At 55.1% G+C, this 24817-nt stretch overlaps 1 protein-coding gene across 1 annotated transcript; it reads right to left on the bottom strand.

The window, feature by feature from the left end:
- Positions 1-349: 349 nt before the first annotated feature.
- Positions 350-23735, bottom strand: SYT12 (synaptotagmin 12). The gene is made up of 8 exons (XM_061407133.1): positions 23134-23735; positions 16688-16744; positions 11838-12031; positions 9758-10150; positions 6503-6718; positions 5221-5341; positions 4001-4134; positions 350-2699 (listed from the first exon to the last, which is right to left on the bottom strand). Exons 2-8 carry the CDS (start codon positions 16719-16721, stop codon positions 2526-2528), a joined length of 1266 nt encoding a protein of 421 aa, XP_061263117.1. The 5' UTR covers positions 16722-16744; positions 23134-23735; the 3' UTR covers positions 350-2525.
- Positions 23736-24817: the final 1082 nt, after the last annotated feature.

The raw sequence follows: 24817 nt of genomic DNA, 5'->3' as shown, positions 1-24817 counted from the left end.
GACAGAGGAGCCTGGCAGGCTACAGTCCATGGGGTCGCAAAGAGTCAGACACGAGTGGAGTGACTTGTCCCTCTTGCCCTGAGGGACTTGTGCCCTCTTGCCTTGATCTTGCTGAGACAGCTTAGCGACACTCCTGAGTGGCCTTCCTTGAGACTCCTGACGGCCATTCTCCCGGCCAGGGGGGCTCAGGGCCCCTTCTCAGAGCCGCCCTGACAGCCTGAGGGCATTGGTCCTTGGGATGACCTCCCCACGGGGGAGCCTCCTGCTCCTCTGGCGTCCAAGCAGCAGGGGAAGGCGTGCTTTCAGCAACCCTCACGGAGGCCTGAGCGCCTGATTTCCCGAGACAAAGGTGATTTGGGGCGAGCGGGGCTCCCTGGCAGCCCCCTCCTTCCTGCCCCAGCTTTATTTTGGTTCTAGAATCATTCCAGTCGACATACTTGGTCCCCACCACGCCCATCCAGGTGCAGAGTCAGCATTTCATGCAGTTAGGGGAGGGGCGGAGGGGGTCCAGAAGGGGGGGTACATGACACGGCCTGCAAGGCAGAGCCACTGGGTTGAATAGTGGAGGGTCTCCCAGGCTGCAGGGGCTGGCCAGCTGCGTGTCCCCAGGCCCTGGGCTGGCCTGGGGCACGCAGACCTCCACCCAGTGGACGGCCTGGCCTCAGGGCTGGGCCACAGCCGTGTCAGGTGGGGAGAGACACTGTCTGGCCTCCAGTCCTGTGACCACCCCGGGGCCCCCCAGCCTCACTGGGGGCCCCTCAACCTACTTGGGTGAGCCTGGGTCTCCAGAGGCAGCCAGCCAGAGAACCCACCTCTCACCCGAGGGTGGGCCCGGGGGCATGTTTCCTCCCCCTCCATCCCTGTGGCCTGGGGGCCCCTCCTCACCCCTCAGGGCAAGAGGCGCACCCCCGCCTGCTTCTCTGGGGCTGCCTTGGTGACGCCTGGAAGGCACGCCTCCCCTCCAGCTAGGGTAGGGTAGGGTAGGAGCTAAAGACTCCTGTGAGCCTGTAACAGCTCCACCCTGGCATCCAGGCTGGAGCCCCCTGGGGTGCCATCCACACAGCAGAGCACCCCCTCCCCACAGGGCTGAAGCTGGGCTCCCCTGAAGCCACAGCCTGCCGGCCTCTTCTCTTGCCCCAGAGCTCCATCCTGGCCTTAAATGTTTCTCCTGATGGCTCTCCCCGTCAACCCCTTGCCTGAGAATCTCAGGGTCTGCTTCTGGAGCTCAGCCTCGGACATCTGGTGTTCTGATGGTTTGAACTGGGCTCCAGAGCCACCTCCTTCCTTCCCTGGGCTTCAAACCTGTCCCCACACTCCATCCTGACCCCCCTCAACGTCCTCCCCGACCACCGCTCCTGCCACCCCTTCTCTAAGGTCCCGCCCCGGGGACTCCACCTCGTCCTCCCAGGAACCTGTGCCCACAGAGGCCTTGCCCAGGCCCCCAACAGTCTGTATTCTGTCCACCCCATTGCCCCCCAGCCCCCCTCAGCTGAGGCGTCTCTTTTCCCCACAGGGCCTGGCCTGGAGGGACGCCAACCAACATGGTGGAGCCAGTGCCTGATTTGTGTGGGGCTAGACACAGATCTTGGGTTGCAAAGAGTCGGACACGACTGAGCGACTGATCTGATCTGATCTGAAACACAGATCTGGGTTGAAAAGAGTGGAGGGTGTCCCAGGCTGCAGGGGCTGGCCAGCTGCGTGTCCCCTGGCCCTGGGCTGGCCTGGGCTGGGGCTGGGCCTCTTTGGACTACTGGGCCTTAAGAGGGTTATGGTTATAGGGATTAGATTTCACAGAGAATGAGGCTGGAGGCGCTGTCCCAGGTGGCCTGCGGGCCACCGCTTGGCCTGGTCCCTTGGTCCCTCCTTCTGCCCAGAGAGAGGCCCTTGTGTCCATGGCAGCAGGTGGAGGACTGCGTTTGTGGCGCGGTCACAATCCTACCCAGCTAGGCCAAGGCTGGGCTGTGGCCCCGGACTCAGCTCTCTCCCTGGCCCTCCTAGTGCAGCTCCCATGTTGCCCCCCACTCCCCCCGGTCCCTCTGAGCCCTCCACAGGTCCTGGTGGCAGGGCCGCCATCTGCACCGAGCAGATCACCGGGGCAGGGGGATCTCGTTCACGTCACCCCAGCCTGTGCCTCGCACAGCATCTGGCCCCCAAGACTCACAGGGTCCCTGTGCACGGCTTCCCAGCAGGGGTGGGGTGTGGGGAGCTCTGAGAGGCCAAGGCCCCCGCAGGCCGAGGGACAGACCTGCTGGGGATCTGAAAATGGGAGCACAGGAGGCCGATGCCTGGCTGTGCTCCCAGGGTCCCTGCCCAGCCACAGCCGGTCCTCAGTGGGAGACAGCCCTGGGTCCCCTGACATCCAGCCAGGCCTGTTCCTCCACCGCAGCCTGCACAGAGGGATCATGATGGCTCACGGGGACTCCACCGGGGACCCCAGCGTTCATAGTTCCAGCCAGATGACAGAGAAGGGTGTCAGAGCTCGGCTCGTGCCGGTCTCCAGTGCCTGCCCTGGCCCTGCCTGGCTGTTAGTTTCGCCGGACGGGGTGCCACATGGACACGGGCCTGCGCAGCGTGGCCAGCATCTGGTTCCAGTGGGTGGTGCCCATGCCACTGGCTGACGGCCCGATGATGACATGGCCCACGTTGTCCCCACGGCCGTCACTGCCGCTCTCAGCCACCGTCACACGGAGAGACAGGTCCTGGGGAGGAAGTGACATGGGTGCTGGGGACCAGAGGCGATGCCAGAGGTCCCCCATGGCCCCCAGACCCCAGCCAGGTGCCAGGCACGGCTCCCCTGAATCTTCACCTCTGACCTGTCTGACCCCACAGCCCCGCCCCAATGCCTGCTTGGTGGGTGACCTTGGGTAATGACTTGGGCTCTTTCTACCTCAGTTTCCCCATCTCTAAAACGGTGGTAATCATAGTTCCTATCCGTTCCAGGAACAAAACGAGTTAAAAGTGTACAGTCAGAGCGTTATGGATGTCTGATGTTGTGCCTGAGATAATATGTTGGACTCATAATTTAGGAAGGGAGGAAAGAAGTTGCTTGAGATCAAAGTAGTGAAGCTGAGACTGGAACCCAGCCAGACTTTTCTCCTTCCTCTCCCCCAGCCCTCAGCACCCCCTCACCCCGCTTTGTCCCAAGAGTCAGCCCGCTCCAAGAGGCTGTGAAGCAGGAGAAGTGTCAGGATGACCTCCCAGGGGAAGCAGGGGGCAGAGGGGTGGCCTGCCCCAGGAGAGTGGAGGGGAGGACCAGCCAGGGACGCTGAGATGTCTGCCTGGATTTGAAACACCCAGAGTGAGGCAGAGTTCTGGGTTTTCAAATTCAGACAGTGTCCCAGGAAGGGAGACCAGGGGATTTCTGTATAGCCCCAGGGCCAAGGGGCAGGTTTGGGCTTAAGGCACAAAAAAAGACGGATGGAAGGAAAGAGTAAGAGAAGGTGATGAGCTCCCCGTCCTCTGCGGCAGGCAAGCCAGCTTACCAGCATGGCCCAGGCCACATCCTCTGCAGTCCTCCCACCCTTGGTCTGGGATATCTGTGCTGGGAAGGGGGTCTCCCTGGAGAATATTGCCTTCTGAAGGCCAAGGGCCTCTGGGGAGGTCAGCCAGGCCTCGGTAGTCTCCCCTCAGGAGACTGGGGGCCTGACCTCCGGGCCTTGGCCCAGCCCTGGCTCATCCCTAGGGCTCCCTGGGAACCGTCTTCCCCCAGATCTCAGCTTAGCTATCCCCACCTGCCAAGCCGAGCCTGACTGCCAAGGTCTGGGTGTTCCTCGTGGGCTGGCACTGTCTGGGGACTTCCCTGCTTATCCGCTGTGAGCTCCCAGGAAGCTGTGCCCGTATCCCCGGCACCCACCAGAGGGCAGGTACCTAGCGGGTGCTCAGTACATGCTGCTCGACTAGAAAGGGGATGACTTAGGGCCAACCATCACCGCCTGCAAGAGGCCTGAGGATCGAGGCTGGAGGGAGTGGAGGGCCCCTCCCCTGTGCTATCCCCCCTCACCTGGAGCACAATGGCTGGCACAGAGAAGATCATGGCTTCATTGAACACTGGGTTAGGGTCGTCCCTCTTCACAGCTGTCTTCTTTTTGCTCATCTTCCTCCCATCCTGCAGCAGGTACACCTTGACAAAGGGATCTGTGGGTAGGGAGGGGGTGGGGTGAGGGCCAGTGGCACACTCACTTGGCATAGACCTGCCCAGTCACGGCAATGCACTGGTTCCAAACTCCCCAAGCATTCACCATTTTTTTTTTAAACAAAGCTCTTTGGCTGTGCCAGATCTTAGTTGCAGCAGGCACGATCTTCAGTTTTCTTTGTGGCCTGTGAACTCTGAGTTGCGACATGTAGGACCTAGTTCCCTGACCAGGGATCGAACCTAGACCGCCTGGATTGGGAATTCAGAATAGTAGCTGCTGGACCACCAGGGGAGTCCCCCCAAACCTTCACCATCACCATTCTCTCCTGAAGTTCTGCCATCAGTCCTTGATTTCTTTCCTATTTTACAGATGAGAAAACTGAGGCTCACACGCACGTCAAGAGAGGAGCTGAGCTTTGGACTCTGGCAGCCTGCATCCCAGCCCATGTGCACGCTCCCCTCGCATGATGCTGGGGGAGCTCCGCAGAGCCATCATTTTTCACTCTATAAATGGCCCAAACGCAAACGTCAGCTCTGAGTCACCCGGCGCCCAATCAGTGGAGCCTGACTCAAGGACGTGCGGCTCTGGAATAACGAGTCGCTATCTGCTCGTCACTTACCACCCACTGGGTGTCCTTGCTACACCTGCCGGGACCAAGGGTCCCCCAGGCTCCCAGTCAGGCTCCTGCAGCCCCCAGTCTTCAGGTGCCCGGGGCAGACCTGAGACGTCAGGCCCCGCCTGATACCCACACCAACTCAGTGGCCCTGGTCCCCGTTTGGGATCTGGGATGCAGTCCAGCCTCTGGGATTGCCCACTGTGGTTTCACAACCAGTGCCCCAGCCTCCTGCTCTCAGAGTCACATCCCTCCCCCAGGAGCTCCCTGTCCCTGTCCATGGGTCCCATGTTTCCTCAGCTAGATTAATCTTCCCACCATGCAGAGCTCCTGAGCCCAGCCTAGGCCAGGGATGGTGAGCCTGGCGCTGGGCCCTACACCTGCTGATGCCCCCAGGTGCCCAGGGCTTAGCAGCTAGGGTGCAGCTCCCACCTGCCACACAGAGGAGAAGCCAGGCAGCCAGCGGGGCCTTACCTGCCGTGGTCTTGTCGTTGGCCCAGATGAGATTCTTGGCTTTCACCACAACCACGGTAAGGCGCTCGGCTGTTGGGAGGTAGCTGAGGGACAACAGGATCTCGCCCACAGCGTCAGCAGCCTGAGGACGAGTGTGTGGCTCAGAGGGCTTCCGCCCTTCCTTCTCCATTGAGAAGTTGCTGCTCTTGGGGCTCTTTACCCCAGGGCACCAAGCTGGTGGGATTGAGAGAGGGACCCCTCCCCTACTGCATGGCACCCTCCCCACCTCCCACAGGGTGTGGTCCGGCCTTGGAAGGAGGACCAGAGGTTGCCTGTCAAATGTAGCAACAAACGCATTCCCTCATTCCAGACCGAAGAAATCATTCTGTGGTGGTAGCGCTTAGAGGGTCCCAGTGGACTAGAATGAGCAGATCCTTTGCTTCAATATTGGCTCAGATGGTAAAGAATCTGCCTGCAAGGCAGGAGGCCTGGGTTCGATCCGTGGGTCAGGAAGACCCCCTGGAGAAGGGAGTGGCAACCCACACCAGTATTCTTGTCTGGAGAATTTCATGGACAGAGGAGCCTGGCGGGCTACAGTCGATGGGGTCGCAAAAACTGAGCGACGAACGCTATCACATTCACTTGCTTGAATAACAGTGATGCTCACCAAGCACTGCTACACTTAGGAAGTTGAACTTCAGCTTGGCCTGCGTCTGAAATAACTCACTGGAGGGCCAGAGAGCTACTTCCCAAACAGAACCTCTACACGAGTAGAGCTTCTTAAGGTTTGGTGGTAGGAGCAGCAGAAGAGCTGTAAGCAGTGGTCAGGGAGCCATTCATGTGCACGCAGTAACCTGAGTTTCTTTGAATGTTGCTCTCTTTCTCTAATCTCCTAAAAGTGAAAGTCTCTCAGTCGTGTCCAACTCTTTCCGATCCCACGGACTATATAGTCCATGGAATTCTCTCGGCCAGAATACTGGAGTGGGTAGCCTTTCCCTTCTGCAGGGGATCTTCCCAACCCAGGGATCGAATCCAGGTCTCCCGCACTGCAGGCAAATTCTTTACCAGCTGAGCCACAAGGGAAGCCCAAGAATACTGGAGTGGGTAACCTATTCCTTCTCCAGCGGATCTTCCTGACCTAGGAATTGAACTGGGGTCTCCTGTGTTGCAGGCAGATTCTTTACCAACTGACCTAATCTCCTAAAGATGCTGGCCACTCAGGCTGTTTTGAGGACAGTGGATTCCCTCATCTAAAGTATACACCCGTGATGCCATCCTGGCACATGCAGGTGGGCAGACCAACCTTGTTCTGGTCCTGCAGGTAGAGCCAGCCGCTGAAGGGCTGTAGCGGGAGGTCGAGGACAGACAGCTTCAGCTCCACCACCCCCGTGCTCACATTCCTCTCATCTTCATCGATGCCAAACACTGAAAACCGCAGGCTCTTCTCCTCCAGGGCTGCGGGGTCCAACGGGATGGAGAACTTCTCATCGAAGAAGATGGAGTAGGCATTCCTCTGGATCTGCAGAGAGGAAGGGTGGTGGAAGGAGGTCTGATGCTGGGGAAGAGGCGGCAGAAGATGCCAGAGGGGCCATGGTAGGGAGAGAGCACTGGATGGGGGAGTCCGGAGACCTGGGCTACCATCAGGCTCTGTTGACCCCACACCTCATTGTCGATCCTTTCTTTGGTGGCTCAGCCCTGATGATATAAAAGCCCCCTGTCTTCCTCTCAGAGGTGGGCATCTCGTGGGCTGGCATTCAAAGCTTGACAAGCTGACCCCAACTAATTCCCCTCCTCAGTGCCCATGGCTCCACAGAACCCTTGCCAAGTGCCAGCTGAGATGGCCATCTTTTTGGCACATGTTCAAGTCCAGCCCTGGGGCCAGGCATACAGTGAGGAGGGATAACTGTGAAGCTGAGAGCCTTAGATGTCCAGCCCCCATGGGGCCTGGCCCAGGACGGTCTGAATGTCATGGGGCAGATGGATGGATGGAATGATGAGGCCAGGCTGGGAAGACTCTGTTTCTAAGCCTAGTCCTGCCTGGTGGGCGCCACTGGCCTCCTCCCAGGAAGCCGTGGGAAGTCCCCCGGGCAGATGCATGAGCAGGCCCTGCTCCCCACTCCGTGGGGGGCTGCCTTAGTCACTGCCTGGCGATATTTTAAGAGAGGAGCTGTCATCCCTGGTACCTCGCCTGAAGCCGGGGAGCTGCTCCTCTATTCACTGGGATTGGCTGGGCTGGGGTGCTAAGGCGCCTGCATTTCTGGGAATAAACCTGTCGGCACCTCCAAGTGTCCTAAGCCACACTCTCCGGTCACGCTCTGGGCTGAGGATAGGCTCTTACACCGCCCTGGGAGCTACATCCCTGACCCGGTCACCTGCTCAAGCATCAAGGGCTCCTCCCCAGTCAGACAAAGCCCACCTCCTGATCCTGACCCTGGCATTCAGGCTCTCCATGATCTTCAGCCCTAAATTCCTTCCTCTGGCCAAACCAGCCTCTTGATTGTCCCCTGCCCATAGGAGTGCAGGCTCCCTGATCACCCATGTACTCTATGGGAATGTAGATGGAGAATTCTGGGGTCGAGTTCTGGATCTCCAGCTCACTTGCTGGGGTTCTCGTGGGCAAAGGACTTCCATGAGCCTCAGTTTCCTCATCTGTAAGATGCCCTCAATCCATCCCCCATCCCTGGGGCTAATGAGAGGGATGCAGATGGGCCGGGTGCTGTGGACTAGGTTCTCAGTGCACATCAGGCTGTGGCGGCAGCTGTCAACCTGTCCCCTCAAGGGATGGACCCAGAACCACCCAGGGTCCTCCAGGCAGCTGAGGCCACAGGCAGCATGGCTCTGGGCTCAAGAGAAACACTTCACGGTCCTGACAGACAATCCATGGAGAGCTGACCAAGGACTGGGCTCATATATATATATATATATATGAGAAGGAAATGACAACCCACTCCAGTATTCTTGCTTGGAAAATCCCATGGACAGAGGAGCCTGGCAGGCTACCGTCCATAGGGTCGCAAAGAGTCAGACACAACTGAAGTGACTTAGCATGCAGCATATATATATATTTATAATATAGATATCTATATATTTATATATATGTATATAGGATTTCCCTGGTAGCTCAGCTGACAAAGAATCCGCCTGCAATGCAGGAGACCTAGGCTTGATCTCTGGGTTCGGAAGGTCCCCTGGAGGAGGGCATGGCAACCCATTCCAGTATTCTTGCCTGGAGTATCCCCTGGACAGAAGAGCCTGGCAGGCTATAGTCCATGGGGTCGAAAAGAGTCGGACATGACTAAGCACTGTATATATTTGGCTGTGCTGGGTCTTAGTTGCAGCGTGTGGGATCTAGTTCCCTGCTGTCAAACCCAGGCCCCTGCTTTGGGAGCACAATCGTAGCTGCTGGACCACCAGGGAAGTCCCAGGACTTTGCAGATATTAATGCATTCCTTCCTCAAACATGATGATGCCCATCTGACAGATGGGGAAACTGAGTCACAGAGTGTTGAAGTGACTCACTCCAAGTCACACTTCAAGGAAGCAGAGAAGCAGGATTTGAACCTAGGCAGTCAGGCTCCAGGGCGCTGCTCCTAACCATCCCCTGGACTGCCTCTTTGAAGCCGGCCTCCCCTTCTCAGCCCTACGTTGGTTCTAGACCCTGCTGGAGTGAGGGGGCAGGGTGGGACAGGAGGGGAACGACAGTCTTCACCGCTGAGCACGGGAAGCAGGACTGGACACTGGGCCCTGGACCTCAGACTCCTGCTGTGGTCAGAGGCCGTGCTGGGCTGACCTTGTCCGCTGGTGCCGGGCAGTATGGCGGCTCGTGTAGACCTCGCTCTCTCTTGGCAAGGCAGGGTGCCATCTGGAGCGGAAGCCTGGAGCAGGTTGCTGGGCCCCTCTTCGTGCCCTTTCCAGCTTACTCTGCACCCTCCCCCCCCACTGCTTTCAGCCCCAGGAGCTGACCTCCCAGGGCTACATCGGCAGGCTCCCTTGGGGTTGGCCAGGAGGGGTCACTGGAGGGAAAACAGAAGCTGGAGGGAGGTCAGGGTGCTTATTCCCCCAGTCCTTCTCGGCAGGATGGCTACGAGTTGACCACGCCCCTTAACCAAAGGACATAGTCCTTATCCAGATGGCCCTCGGCACACAGTGGGCTCTGGGTAACTTCCCCTGCCCCATCCCCTCGGACCAGGGTACCACGCCATCCGGGGTCGCCCTACATACCACCACAGCTTTATAACAGTCCTGTTACCAAACCCTCCCCAAATGAGCCAGCATGAACCTGTCATCCCTTCCCTGCCAGGACCTGAAGCTGACACAATTGACAAATGGACAATTACACTGGATTCCTGTGGTAGGTTTGCTGGAGGCCCCAGACTCTCCGGTCTGTCCTCCCTATAGCCAGCACCTTCCACTCTCGGATCAGCGTCCAAACTCTCTAGCGCCCTCCTCAGATCCTGCCTGGCCCAGCAGCCCTGCCTGCCTGGGCCCGACTCCTGCGAGCCGGGGGCACACCCCGCCCCGCCCCCACCCTTTGCCCCGCCCCCAAGCCTCCACTCACCCGGGAAATGCCCACGATCTGCTCGTCCGGCAGCAGGCTGACTCGCATGAAACAAGACTCGAAGCTGGCTTCCTCCCGCTCCAGGAGGTCCTTGCCTTGCAGCACAGCCACGTGGAGGGTGTGGGAGGCGGCGTCGTAGTCCATGCTCACCTCCACCTGGCCCAGCGTGAAGTCCTGCCCGAAGTTGTTACTCACGGAGGAGACGGAGTTCAGGGAGTCGGCCGACTGGGATTTCCGGAGGGTGCCGTAGGGGGCCAGGTCCAGCTCCCGGCCCATCAGCTCCAGGGGCCCCAGCTCGCTGATGCTTTCAAAGGTGTCCTCGATGCTGAGGCTGCCTTTGCGACTGGGGGGCCCCCTAGAGCTGGCGCGCTGCGCATTCCAGGCCGGCACTCTCTAGGGCGAGAAAGGGCATGGGAGCATCAGAGGGCAATAGGCTTGGTCTTGAAGACATGTGGTTAGTCCCATTCACGCAAGACACCTCCTAGCTCTCCTTTTGCAAAAACGGGGCAAGCCTTAGAAACATCCTTCTTTAATATTACTTCATGTTACTTAGTTTTCTCTCTCTATCCAAGATACAAGAGAGCCTTTTCTCAAAATGTTTATTTATTATATGAACTGAATTTCATTAATAAAGATGTTCACTGAGATGATGTGTATGAAAAGGAAAAATAATTAGCAATCTAAGTGTCCAGCAGAGGGGAATGGAGAAGAAAACTAGACACAGACACTCAACAGACAATGGAGCAGCCTCCAAGGAAGCTGAGAAAAAGTCCACCATAAGAGAAAGCTTTCATGCTGGATAACACTAACTCTAATAGACAAATTTTTCTTTTCTCTAAATTGATCTTGGGATTTGAGAAAACAAAAGCTTGTGTACAGTAAGTATCTCCCTTGGTGGTGATCCTCGTTACCGTATTTTTTAATGGCTCCATTAATTTGCTGTTAAGTGGATAGCCATAGTTTATTTACTATTCCCCTACTGCTGGACATTTATCTTGTGTTTCACAGACGTAAACCAGGAAGCATTGAATAGCTTTCTTAAAATCTCAACTTAAAGGACACAGTCCCTTTGACAGCTTTTGACACATGTTTCCAAAACGCTCTTTGAAAAATTGTGCCAATTTACAGTCCTCCCAACAGAGTAAGAGAACATTCCTTCCAAAACCTCAAATGAGTGAAGCATGAGGGGCCCTTGTCTGGTAACAGGTTCTGGCTGTGCTTTCTGGAACTCTCCATGATGTTAGCAAAATCCTCTGCCAAGTGTCAAGTGATGAAATGTTTAGCAATATGTAGAAAGCCCTAAAAATGTTTACACTCCCTGATACAGTAATTTCACATCTGGGCATCTTTTCAAAGTACATAATTCCACACGAAGACAAAGTTTTACATATAAACCACTTACTGTATTATTTATGGTGGCATTTAGTAAATCATGGCACATACATAAAAAAGAATCTTATGCAGTCATTAAAATGATGTTTTTGATCAACAATATGAGAAAGTGCTTCAACTTTAAGTGAGATGAAAAGAGTAGGGTGTTAAATTCTATGGAGAAATGACATCCATTGTATAAAAACTATGCATGGAAAAAAGATTGGGGCGGGGCCTAGATTTAAAATATTGGAAAATAATTCACAGTAGCTTGCCTCTGGGTTGCAGCTTTTGGGGAGGTTTTTCTTGTTTTTATTTTCCTGTATTTTTCACAGGATGGTGGGGAGGATTTGTTTGTTTGGGGTTTTTTTGCTTTGCTTTTAAAATTTGGCCACACCGCATCACTTGCGGGATCCCAGATTACCCAGTTTACGCAGGCACGCAGGCTGGGGGAGTGAAGGCACAAACTCCTAACCCCTGGCCCACAAGGGAATTCCCAGGGGTGTTTTAAATGGAAAGCATTCATTCATTCACCAAGTATTCATTGATTACCTAGCTGGGCTCTGTTGGAGATGTGGAGGAGGACAAAGGACCCTGTCACAGGAGGAAATTAACCAGCAGCGAGTTGGGGAGGGAGTGAGGTCAATCCTGAGAGTGGATGGTGGAGGCGGGGGCGGGGGCTGTGCACCCATGAGCACAGAAGCCTCACCTTCTGCCTGGCCTCCGCGTAGGTCTCGCCATACTTCTGCTGAAGGTATCTGTAGTCATAGTTTGGGAACGGGGAGGGGCTGGGGAAGCTCCCCGACGTCCAGAGCTTCCACAGGCTCACGGCTGCAATTCCCAGCAGAGCCAGTGCCCCAGCGGCGTAGACACCCACCTCCCAGTCAGGGGGGCTCTTGATGACTGAAGGCAAGAGCAGAGTAGTCTCTCATTAATGGGCCTTGGGGCCTCTCAATCATTGTACATCCCCACCCAGGGAGTCCCCAGTTCAGCACTGACTTGCTTATTCATTGAATAAATATATATATATATATATATATATATATATATTTAGTCTTTATTGAATTTGTTATGACGTTACTTCTGTTTTATGGTTTGGTTTTTTGGCTTTGAGGCATGTGGGATCTTTGCTCCCCAGCCAGGGATTGAACCTGAACCCCTGCAGGTGAAGTCTTAACGACCAGGAAAGTCCCTGAATAAATATTTATTTATTCAGGTTTCGTGCTGGCTGCTGGGGGTCCGGTGTTGAACGAGATATACACTCTCTAATTTCTGCTTTTGACCACTTTCCACAAAAACACGTTTCTAGCAGGAGCGACACTTGGTTAGAGCAGGTGAAGAGCTGCGAACAATAGTTAAATATTCCTTAGGCTTTACACGGATAGGGTTGTTCTTGCCTCTCTGAGTTCTCTCAGCCTTCAGAGGACTGCTGCTTCTGGATAATCAAAGCAGACTTTTGGGATCTGGGGGGAAGCGGAAGGGAGCTTGGGGGAGAAAAAGAAATGATCCCCCTTTATGCCTCAACCTTCATCAAGAAGAACCCAATGTCCATCAGTCGATGAATGGAAAAATAAAATGTAGTACCTTCTTACAGTGGAATATTATTCATCAATAAACAGGAATGAAGTACTGATACATGCTACAACATGGATGAACCTTGAAAACATGCTGAGTGAAGGGAGCTAGTCCCAAAAGACCTATGTTGTATGATTCTATTCCTATGAAATGTCCAAAATAGGGAAATCTCTACAGACAGAGAGTAAATTAGTGTCAGGGGCTGGTGGGGGATGGTGGGGGGTGTGGAGTATGGGGATTCTTTTCGGGGTGATGAATATATTCTAAAAATTGATTGTGCTCATGCTTGCACAATAGACTAACTACAGCCCACTGAACTGTACCTTTTAAGTGAGTGAGTGTACGGCATGTGAGTTTCATCTCCATAAAACTATTACTGGAAAACAAACAACATACGAATACAAACACTCCAGCCAGAAGTGAGAGGTGGCTGTAGGCTGTGCAGGGCTTGGGGACAAATCTAGATGCTCAGATGCTTTTTGTGCACTGGTGAGTCAATAACTTTCTTATCTGAGCCTCACTGTCCCCAAATGGTAATTAACCACCCCCTCAGCTGTGCTGGGCAGGTCCTCACCTAGCACAGTGAAGTTCTGCCCATGGCAGAACCATAAATGTTAAGTCACTCTACTGGGAAACCTGGCTCTTCAATCCCCCAGAGAAGTCAATGAGATAGTAAGGTTCATTTTGCAAAAGACTGAACTGTTGGCAAACACAATCCTCTAAAGCATTCTCAGTGTTGCCTCTACACTGGATTCGACTGGGGACACCCAGGCACACAAGAACTTGCCCAAGGTCACAGAACCAGGAAGGGGTGATGCTGGGACTCCAGTTCTGGCAGCCAGACTCCAGAGCAAGCATGGGTAACCACTGCCCACCCGGCCTCTGCCTGCACAGGTCCCCAGCAGCAGGGTGCAGAGACGTGAGGAGGGTGTTTCAGGAGTGGAGGTTTCTCATCACACAGCCGTTGAGCACTTACTATGTGCGAGCACCCCCTGGAGCCCCAGGCTCAGTCCCTTAAGTGGGTCACAGTCCCCGGGGTGGGCAAATCCATACAGGACAGTGATGGGTGTCATGATGAGAACAGCCCAGGAGGGTTTTGCAAAGAGGGACGCCCAAGCTGGGACATGCAGGAGCAGCAAGGAGTGTGCAGCCAAGGGACTTCCCTGGTGCTCCAGTGGCTAAGCCTCTCCGCTCTCAATGCAGGGTGCCGGGGTTCGATCCCTGGTTGGGGAGGAGGCCCGTGTGCAAAGCTCAGAGAGTTCAGAGCACCGGGTTAACAGTGAAGGAAGGAGGCATTTGGGGCGGAATCATGCAGCGCTGGGAGGCCCCAGCCCACCCCCGCTGTGCTGAAACCAGCCAGCTCCACCAGAATTTACAACACTCACTCCAGAGAAGGGCAGGGCCCAGCCTTCAGCCCTGGCATTTATCCAGCTCTCAGCACCCTACAGGGTCCCGTCCTCCACTTTGGGGATCTTCCTGACCCAGGGATTGAACCCAGGTCTCCTGCACTGCGGTCTGATTCTTTACCATCTGAGCCACCTGGGAAGTCTCTAGAGGGGAACTGAGGCTAACAGAAGCTAAAGAACACATCTATTAATATTTCTGGGCTCAAGGCCACTGGGGTGAGAAATGGAGAGTCTGGTGTAGGTGCCTCGGCTCCCGGAGGCCACCTCGCCTCCCTGGCTCCTGTCTCCTCATCCAGAAAGAGGGCATGACACCAAAATCACCCACCATCTGGTGCATCCGGTGGTCCCCCTTGGGGGTGGGGGCATGGTTATTCTAAGGGAAAAATCTCAACAAGTTTCCTGTCTGCAGTGAGTCAGCGAGTCTGTATTTATAACAGCAGAAATCTGAAAACAGCCCCAAGGTCTGACCGAGGGGGCCAGTGGGGGCCAGTTGCGCTGTCTCAGGAGGGACTGTCACTGGGCTTTGAGAATGACAATTGAGGTCATCAAGACATCGCCGTGGCAATGCAGAGAACTGTCTCAGGCATTGTTAAGAGAAGAAAAAAAAATCAATCCCCAACACGGTATAACCACATGATTTTGATGTAAAAATCACACAGCGTGTAGGCAAGGGCTGGGCAGACCAGAGAGAGGAGAGAAGAGGCAGAAGAAACGCAGATGGAGAGACAGCGAGCAAGCCTGTGTGCTCCTGACTTCTGTTGTGAGAATGCAATTTGTGGGATAAATAAAACCACAACAAGGAGCTACGGAGGGCCCAGAGCGGGCCAGGCTCTCAGGGAGTCCAGTGAATGGGGGAAGGGAAGGGGCCGGACCTGGTGACTGGAGGGTGAGGGGTGTGTGTGTGTGTTGGGGCGGGTAGCGGGGGGCGGGTCTCCCACGCAGACGCACAGGCAGCCCAGCAGGCTCACTGGGGCCTGGGTGCTGGCAGGGGGCGGACACAGTCCACACAGGCAGTGGACATGGCAAGGGGGCTAAGCATCACCAGGCTCCCCTGAGAGTGAGGATCCCGGGGGCTGAGGGCCTGAAGCCAGCACCCTGGTTGGCACAAATGGGGGGCAGGACAGACAAATCCCCAGGAAGCTGACATGAAACTATGACAGTTAATGCTCATTTATTTATTCATTTTATTGCGTACCAGGACTGTATGGGAAGAATTCCCCTGGTGAAGTGAGGTCTGAGCTGAGACCAGGAATGAAGAGAAGCAGCCTTAGGAATAATTGTTCCCTCACTTTGCCAGGCTCTGTTCCAAATACTTTCTGTATATTAACCCACTGAGTCCTCAGAACAACCCTGAGAGGATGGTTCTATTATTATCCCTATTTTACAGACTGGGAAGCTGAGAGATAGACAACCTGGCTCCAGCTCTGTGCTCGTAATCTCATACGGGTCTTGAGCACTCAGCCAGGCAGAAGCAGCGAGCGCTCCAGGTGAAGGCACAGCATGTGGGGCGAGAGCTGTGTTTGCACAGTTGGGCACTTCACACATGTTAGCTCACAGAGGCTGGCAGCATCACCCCCAGTTTACAGATGAGTAAGTAGAGGCTCAGAGAGGTTTCATCACTCACCGAAGGCCACTCCAGGGCCTGGGCCAAGGCCTGTGAGCCTGCAGGTGGAAAGTGAAAATTCCTGGCTGGGAGTTGGGAGAGGTGGTCTGCCCTTCAGCTCTGCCCTGGGCTGGCTGGGGACTGAGCTAGGGGCTGAGCTAGGGAAGGAGGTGGAGGGATAGGGAGCTGTGGCCTGGGAGACCTGGGTCCATGTCCTGGGTCTGTTACTTGGTCACTGTCCCTTTCCTTAGCCTCCCTTCTCCCATCTGTAAACGGGCAGGGGAACAGAAGGAGAAAATATGGCGAGTGCATTTCCGCTGTGACACTATCCGCCATCAGCCTGAGTGCGTCTGGTGTCTTGAGGCTGTTCCCAAGGGAGCTGCCTTTGCTCGACAGCAGACTAGACTGGACGACCACTGAGTTCAGTATCCTATGCATCTAATATCAGCCTTCCTGGTTTTCCCTGCATTTGGCTCCAGAAACGGCCCTAGGGCAGTGGGTTCCACATGGCAGGCTCAACCTTAGGGAGCAGCAGGACAGGGGCCTCCTGGGGGATGCCCTCAAGTCCTTCCACAGGAAGGCAAGCTACTGGAACAGACAGAAGAGACCTCAGACTGGTCCCAATCTAGTGTGAAAGCGATAGTGTCAGTTGCTCTGTCGTGTCCGACTCTTTGCAACCCCGTCGACTGTAGCCTGTTAGGCCCCTCCATCCATGGAATTCTCCAGGCAAGAATACTGGAGTGGGTGGCCCTTTCCCTTCTCCAGGGCATCTTCCCGACTCAGGGATCGAACCCAGGTCTCCCACATGGCGGGCAGATTCTTTACCATCTGAGCCCCCAGGGCTGTGTGACCTCGGGCAACTCTCTGACTATCCTTATCAGTAGAACGGGGCTGTTACTGGGGTCCCACTGACACCCCTACCTCGGGCCTGGCGGGAGGGTCCTGTGAGATGGCTCACTGGCCGCTGGGACTCACCGCTCAAGTGATACTCTGCCACGTCCACGGCCATGCCGCCTGCCGCCGGGGGTGAGACTGGAAGGGAGAAGAGAGTCAGTGGAGGGGGCTTCAGAGGGTCACCACCCCCCCGCGACGCCACACATGCCCAGCATCCAGTGCTCACACTCAGGTGGAGGGGGCCTGGGCAAATGTAGTGGGCTTTTATTTATTTTCAACTTTTTATTTTGTATTAGGGTATAGCTGATGAGCAAACAATGTTGTAATAGATGCAGGTGAACAATGAGGGGACTCAGCCATACATGTACATGGATCCATTCTCCCCCAAACCTCTGTCCTATCCAGGCTGCCACATCACACTGAGCAGAGTTCCATGTGCTATACAGTAAGACCTTGTTTGTTATCCATTTAAAATACAGCAGTGTGTACATGCCCATCCCAAACTCCCTAACTATCCCTTCCCCCGATCCTTCCACCCCCTGGCAACAATAAGCTCCTTCTCAGCAATGGCAACCCATTCCAGTACTCTTGCCTGGAGAATCCCACGGATGGGGGAGCCTGGTGGGCTGCTGTCTCTGGGGTTGCACAGAGTTGGACACGACTGAAGTGACTTAGCAGCAGCAAAGTCTATGAGTCTGTTTCTCTTTTGTAAATAAGTTCATTTGTATCATTTAAAAGTAGAAGCTTTTTAAAATAGCATTTTATTTCTTTTTGGCCACTCCGTGTGGCTTTTCAGATCTTAGTTTCCAGACCATGGACGGAACCTGGGCCCTCCTCAGTGAAAATGTGGAGTCCTAACAAACCACCGGACTTCCAAGGATGTCTCTAACAAATAGCATAGAAAATGTACCTTAAAAAAAAAAAAAAAGTAGTGTTTAAAGTACTTTTCAAGCACTCTGAAACCTCATTTCAGAGTTCTTGTTGTTCAGTCGCTAAGTTGTGTCTGACTCTGCGATCCCATGGACTGCAGCACGCCAGGCTTCCCTGTCCCTCACTATCTCTTGGAGTTTGCCCAAGTTCATGTCCATTGAATCGGTGATGCTCTCCAACCATCTCATCTTCTGCCACCCTCTTCTCCATTTCAGGGCTGCCAGACGCAAAAAATGTAAGATGCCCAGGGACATGTCAATTTCTGATTGATTGTTGGTAAAAGTATGTCTAAATAGTGCATGGGACATGCTTATACTAAAAAAAAAAAAATTCCCTATTTATCTGAAACTCAAAAGCCACCAGCATCCCATATTTGTATTTGCTAAATCTGGCAACCCTATTTCATTTCCATCCTACCAACAACAGGCTGACCATCAGCGACTTGGTTACTCATTACAGCGGCCCCCTCAGGTGTTCCCCAGGACTGAGTTCAAATGCTTTTGTTTAAATGGAACCGGAAATACTACATTTCTGCAATATTCTGTTATCAGTCCTTTCTCTGCTTAGGACAGTTTCCTCCCCATCCTTTACTCTCAAGTTTTACGAACCACTGAAGGTTTGATTAAGTTATTCTAGAAAGGTCTAGAAGCTCATACAACCCATTACCTGAAGCCAGGCAACTGATCATGGTTTTATTACTGTGTTTGCTAACAAGTAAACTGGCTCGCAGACAGGTTCTAAATGGGGTGGGGGTTTGGTAAAGGAAGGCTGGGGTGATCTGTAAGGATCTCAACTCAAGGGACACGGAGGACAGGATAGTTTCCACCCTCTGCGTTCCTTTGGGGTTCTGAGAGGTGGTTACAAGCAGGTGAGTTGGGGTGCCTGCGGGTCGGGGGGTGCTGATGAGGTGGGTGGTCAGACCTTCAGAGTGTCTGTCTACCCAAGGGCAGCTGCTTTTCTGTTCCCACAGGAAAGCCAATCTAGCCTGGCTAGATCTTCTGAAAAGCCAGATAATGGTATTTGTTTAACGTGCAGTTTCTTGATTTTTAAATGTTGCAAACAATTCACAAAAAATCTAAACACCATTCAGTAGAAAGTAAAAGCTCCTGGGTGGTAACCTGTTTACAACTCCTCAAGGATGCTGTGGGCTCCCGTTGGGACTGGGGTCCAATCAGGGAGTGAGCATTTTCTAGAATCCTAGGGTTCTCCCCAATTTGTAGCTTTGAAGTCAAGAAGCGGGGTGCCTTGATCCAGACAGGGTATTCCAGCACATGTGGAAGTGCAATGGGTCCCAGGGCAGGAGGCCTAGAGAAGTCGGGGAGGATAGGGCTCTGGGGCGAAGCCTGCCCAGGTCCACAGACAGCTCCTTGGTCCCTCCCAGTTCCCTGACGATGTCCCTACTCCCATGGTGAGATGTAAGTTGTCATGGTGATGGGAGGGCCATAGTAACCAGGAAGGGCTTCACCCATGCCAGTTCAAGTGGAAGCTCATTCCTGGAACCTGGGCTGGAGATGGTGATAAGGACCTTGCCAAGTACTTCTTAAACTCAAGCGGTAAGCACTTTGCATATACATTACCTCATTTAATCCTCTAACAACCCCTTGAGGTAAGTACTATTATTATCTCTGGTTTGCAGAAGAGAGCCCTGAGGTAGGAAAGTGAAGTCATTTGCCTAGGCAACACAGCTAGGAAACTGTTCAGTGCAGGCCATTCTGTTCCGCACTTGCTCCCTAACCCCTGTGCCTTGCTGCAGGAGGGCATATTCTTTCAAAAGGTGTCTGAGAACCTGCCGGCCAAACCCGGCACTGTGTACACGCCTGAGGTACACAAGAATTAGGTACACGCCCTAATTCCTGGCAGAAGGGGTTCTGGGTATGTTGAAACACACATGTTAATATGAACACTCATGTCCCGGCCTGCCTCTGTCTTGCTGGGAATCTGATCATATTATCGGCTTTAGTTCCCGCTTACCTGGCCCAAGCTGACTTCCTGCACTGGGACAGCCCATGCCAGCAGCATATTAGAGTGAGCTGAGGACATCTTAGTGGCAAGTTCCTATAGTTGGGGACAGAACCCTGTATCTGCCATATTGGGCGTCTGACTGTCAAGAAGAAGTCTTTCTGAGGCTCCCACATAGCCCACCCTTCCCCCTCCCCTCATCACAACACCCCGGGAGCTGTGCATTCACTGAAGGCACCAATGACTCTAGGCTCAGCCAGGCCAGAAGGTCACACAGAGAACCCCTGTGAAGGGGCGGAGGCCAAAGCACCTCTGCCTGAGAGGAGGGAGGAGAGGAAACAGAGAGGCTGAGGTTCTTGGGAGGAGGGCAGCCTGAGAAAGCTTTGAACCCCAGATTTTCCCCCTCACTAGCTCTGAGCCTCAGTTGTCCCATCTATAAAATGGGGTTTATGACTGCCTTATCAGGGTGTCAAGAGGGAGGAAGGAGAAGGAAGTGAGGTGGGGTCTGGCAAACCTTAGCTGCTGTGATTATTAGCCTGTAAATCGTCCAGTGAAAGTGAAAGTGTTAGTTGCTCAGTTGCGTCCGACTCTTTGCGACCTCGTGGACTGTAGCCCACCAGGCTCCTCTGTCCATGGCATTCTCCAGGTAAGAATACTGGACTGGGTAGCCTTTCCTTTCCTCAGGGGATTGAACCCGGGTCTCCTGCACTGCAGGCAGATTCTTTACCATCTGAGCCACCAGGGTCCAGAAGGCCCCCAAGCCCCCTACTTTGAGCAGTGGAATCGTGTGGGCAGCACTACCAGCCTGCAGATGGGGTATGTTTGTCTCAAAGTGAGTTGGCAGCATTCAAACACTGGGGAGAGTTCCCATTGAAAAATGGGTTTGTTTACAAGAAAATAGATTTTCAGCTTCCCTTTAAAAGTTAGATTTAGGAATAATGGGTCTCAGCCTCCCCCACCCCAGAGCCAGAGCCGGAGCTGAGTAGGCTGCGCCCTTCAGATGGGGCATCTGCTCTTTGGACCTGGCATCTTCTACCCTCGCATTCACTTCCAGAACTTGCTGGCCCCTGGAAGCATCTCAGTTCATGAGCGTGGTAAGCAGGCTTTTGGATGAGTTAGGGAAGGTTCAGAAAGGTTAAGTGACTTTCCCAAAGCTGCACAGCCAAGAGGGATGGAGCTGTGCCTGCCATGCCGTCCAGCACCTTGTCTATTAGTAGCCACAGCCCTGTATGGACTTCAAAGATGCCCTCCCCATGGCCTTGCTCAAGACCCCTAGGGAGCAGAGCCTGTCCTCATTCCCACTCCACAGAGGATGAAAATGAGGCTCAGAGAAGGTCAGTGACTCTGCCCAAGGTCACCAACCAGTAAGCAGAGAGCTGAGACCGAGCCAAAGCTGGCTCTGCAGCCAGCGCCCTTCTTAATGGCTTTACTTACCACTCCCAAGACCCTCTGACCCCATCCCACCCACTACGACAACCTCAGCAGACTCCTGCTGGCAGCCTGGAGGTTTGTCAGGCAGAGGGGCTGCGGCTCCAGCTTGGAACAAGATGCTGACACGGCACACCCGAGGCTAGGGCAGCCCGTGACTAGAGCTGCCCTGAGTTCTGACACGCAGGAAATGGGGCACAGCGGGGGTGGGTCAGAGCCATTCCAAACCTTCATCTGAACCTCGTCCTGACACACTTCGTCACTCCATCCAACTCTCCAAAACATAAATTGCAGGGAGCTTGCTCACTGAAAACCCCTCTAGGTTCAAATGCAGTCTTAATCGTACCTACCCAGCAACACCTACCTTTTGCTGTAAGAATCAGACATAGTCCATGCTAACTGCCTCCCATGGTGCCTGGCTCGTCGTATGCAAGTGATATAAACCTGACCACTGAATGGGTAAACGGATCTCCCTTTGACAGATGAGGAAGCCAGGCTGGAGTCACTCAGCCTACGAGTAGCAACACTGGGACTGACTCCAAGGTGCGATGGATCTGGGCCTGGGCTCCTGGCCACCATGCCACCTCCTGAGCAGGCCTTTCAGGGGTGGAGATGGGTGGGAAGACCTACCACGAGACTTACTGGAATCTGACCACGAGTTGAGGACCCCTCCTGGGCTTATCAAGATGTGGCTTTCCAGGAATTTGGTGACTCTGGCAGGGGAGGGGCTCCCCCTCACCCCATGTCCTTGCTCAGTGCCCTGAGCTAGCAAGCTTTTGGCTCCCTTCACCCGGAAGCCAGCAGGCAATGGGAAGGATCAGGGGGTGGGGACAGGGGAGCCCTCAATCTCTAAGACTGGGAGCCTCTTTAGGAGCTCCAGGTTTGAGATTCTTTTCAGGGGCTCCCTCCCACTTTCTGGAATAACCATATCCTGCCACCGTCCCCTCCCTAAAGCCCACAAAACCACAGTACAAACAGGAGAGGGTGGTGGGAGCTGGCATTTCCTGGGCACATTTGTGTGCTGAGTTCTGTACCAAGGGCTCACCAGGTGTTATTTCAGCACACCCTCCCTGCTGCCCTCTGAGAGGGCTGCTCCTCTGCCCAAGGCACTGGTAAGAGCACTGAAGGGCAGGACGCTACTTGCCCGTCGTCACGAGCGCTGGGAGGGTCCAAGCTGGAACCCCAGGCTGGGAGACCCCACTCTCCCCAAGTTGCTTGGGGAAGGCTTCAGATTTCAGGATGGGGAGGCCGGGGACTTGGGTCTTGACCCTTCTCCAGACTGGCTGTGTTTCTTTTGGTGAGTCTCATGCCCTCTCTGAGCCTCAGTTTCCCTACTTCTAGTAAGAGGCATAGCTGCTGCTGCTGCGGCTGTCCAACCTGTTACCCACTCCCTAGCTTCGGGAAAAGGTGCACATTCCAGGGTACAGACTTGCCAGGTGCTTTGTGGGGAGGGTAGCCTCATTGGCTGAGGCGGGGGGCACCGAGTCCCTCTGCAGCCCATGGAAGAGGGGTCACTAGGATGGCTGGCTAAGGGATCCTCCACCCACAGGCCTGGCTCCAGGTACCCCTGTTTGGCCCCAGCTCGCCCCCACCTTCAGCCCAAATCTACAGCCCCAGGACCTCGAGACTGGCAGGCTTCCTCTCCCAAAATGCAATGGCATCAAAGGTTGGCAGAGAGACCCTGGACAGCTCCTCACCCAGGCTGGTGATAGCAGACAGAGGCCGAGGATCCTCTTGGTTCCCCGGGGGCCTCCTGGCAATGGGGTGCGACATGGGGCATTTCCTGAAAACCCAGCACCTATGCTGCGGGGACCCCCAGGATATTTGGGGACCGAAGTGTTGGGGGGGTGACCCTGGAGCTGGGAAGGAGGTGCGAGGCGGGGCCGGGGCAGCGGGGGCATGCAAGGCGCTGGGAGCGTGAGAGGTGTGCGTGCAGCGCGGGCGCCGGGGAGGCGTGTAAATGGCCGAGAGAGTGGCGTGTGTGCACACGCGGGGCGGGCGTGCGGGGCGCGAGGCGATGCGCAGTGCGCGGAGTGGCCGGGCCGGGGAAGGGCGCCCGGCGTGCGCTGTGCCGGCCGGGTGTGTGTGCAAGCGCGGCGCGGGTGTGCGATCCGCGCAAGTGTGCAGATGACCGGGGCGCGCGGAGTCCGGGGGGTCCCCGGCGCTGCGAGGGGGCACTGCGTTCATCCGCGCTCGGGGCGCGTACTCACCCGGGCTCCGCGGAGGGGCCGCCGCTCCGGTTCGGGTTCAGGCTCGGGCTCCGGGCTGCCGGCTCCCGCCGGCCTCCCGCAGCGCGCACGCACCGGCGCCAAGCCCGGCGGTCGCCGGCGGAGCCACCCCTGCAGTGTCGCCCCGCGCCCGCCTGGGAGGAGCGCGGCGCGGGCCGGGGGCTCGGCCGGGCCGGGGCGGCAGTCGGGAACTGCGCCGCAGTCCGGGCACGCTCCCAGGAGCCCGTCGCGCGCTCCCTGGCGCTCGCCCGCCCGCTCTCTCTTTAATTTAAAGTGACAACCCCGAGCGCTCTCTCCGCTCCCGGGAGCTGCGCGGCGCTTCCGGGGTCTGAGCCGAAGATCCCCAAGCGCTCCCCGGATCCCAGGGGTCGTGCGAGGCCGAGACCAGCCCCGCGCTCCCAGGCCCAGGATGAGTCGGAGTCGGGGCTGGGGATGTGCTGACCGTGAGCTCCGGGAGCACTGGGCTCCGAGTCCACAGGCCCCGGTTCTAGCCAGAGCGGCCGCACCCCCAGTTATCCTGTTCCCTTTCTAGGGCCTCAGTTTCTTTTTCTGTAAATAGGACTTGATACTGTGCGCCTCCTAAGTACCGGTCAGAAAACAGGAAGCTGCAGGTGGCCCCTTCTCTGAATGGTAAAACGTCATCTCACTCCTCACAATGACCTAATGGGGTCGTGGTCATTCCTCTCTCTCTCTCTCTTTTCCCCCTTTTTTAGCAGAAAGAAACAGCCTCAGAGAGGTGAGATGACCTTCCCAAGGTCACAGAGCCAAGAGTCAGCTAAGATTTTAACCTAGGTGGATGTGACTTCAAAGTCCATACTCTTAGGACATACCACTTAGGGGTCTGTGCTTTCTTTCCAAAGGAATGAATGAATCATTCAGGAGATATTTAGGACGCCCCCGCTGGATGCTAGGCACAGTGCCAGGTGTGGGCGATCTTCCATCTTCCGGGAACAGGGGGACAGGTCCCTCTCTGCCGGCGCAGTCTGGCAGGGAGGCGCACACGCATTAGAAAGGGCTGGGATGTGCGCTGGAAGGTGCCACGTGCTGTGGGTGCAGTAACCCTGAGAGCAGGCTGGGTGCGTCACTGGTGGGGCTTCTCAGGGGATCTGTAGGATCTGGGGTGGGATGGGGTGGGGAGGGGGCAAGGTTCTCAGGTGGCAAGCCAGAGTGCTAAGGCAGGAGTGGTTTCTGGATCATCTACCCTCTGGGACTTAGAGACTGAGAGCAACCTGTGGGGTCCAGGAGCTGGGTCTGTGCTGGTTTGGGGGCAGGGAGGGGACACCCTTGATCTAGAAGGCAGGAGGACCCCGGGAAGCCAGGGAGGCAGTTTCACTCTCACTCACAGGGGGCACCCCCTTTTCAGTTCATTTTATGGATTCTGAAGAAAAAGGAGACAAAGGGCATTCATTATGCTCCTTGGAAGGAGGAAGGGCCATGGGCTCTCACTGACATTTCTCATTTAACTTAATCTTCATAGCCAGCCACCTGCAGTTCGGGATGACTGACCCATTTTCCACATGAGGACACTGAGCCACTAAAGGGTTCCCGATTCAGGAGGGAGCATTGAATTAAACACACCATCAGCACAGAAAATGGTATACCCTGATACTAGCTTCTGTTGGAGCAGCAAAAAGGTGAGATTGGTCAACAACAACAACAAAAAATC

The sequence above is a fragment of the Bos javanicus genome, chromosome 29 (genome assembly GCF_032452875.1).
Source record: "Bos javanicus breed banteng chromosome 29, ARS-OSU_banteng_1.0, whole genome shotgun sequence".
NCBI lineage: Eukaryota > Metazoa > Chordata > Mammalia > Artiodactyla > Bovidae > Bos > Bos javanicus.
Note: the sequence above shows the minus strand (reverse complement) of the source record. Positions and strands in the feature narration are given on the sequence as shown.

Excerpts from the sequence above, each read along its gene's own strand:
- SYT12 (XM_061407133.1), bottom strand. The coding sequence starts at position 16,721 with ATGGCCGTGGACGTGGCAGAGTATCACTTGAGCG. Across the intron at positions 6,719-9,757 it reads AGATCGTGGGCATTTCCCGG|ATCCAGAGGAATGCCTACTC; the intron begins GTGAGTGGAGGC and ends TCCTCTCTGCAG. Across the intron at positions 5,342-6,502 it reads ACCTGCAGGACCAGAACAAG|GCTGCTGACGCTGTGGGCGA; the intron begins GTTGGTCTGCCC and ends ACTCGTCCTCAG.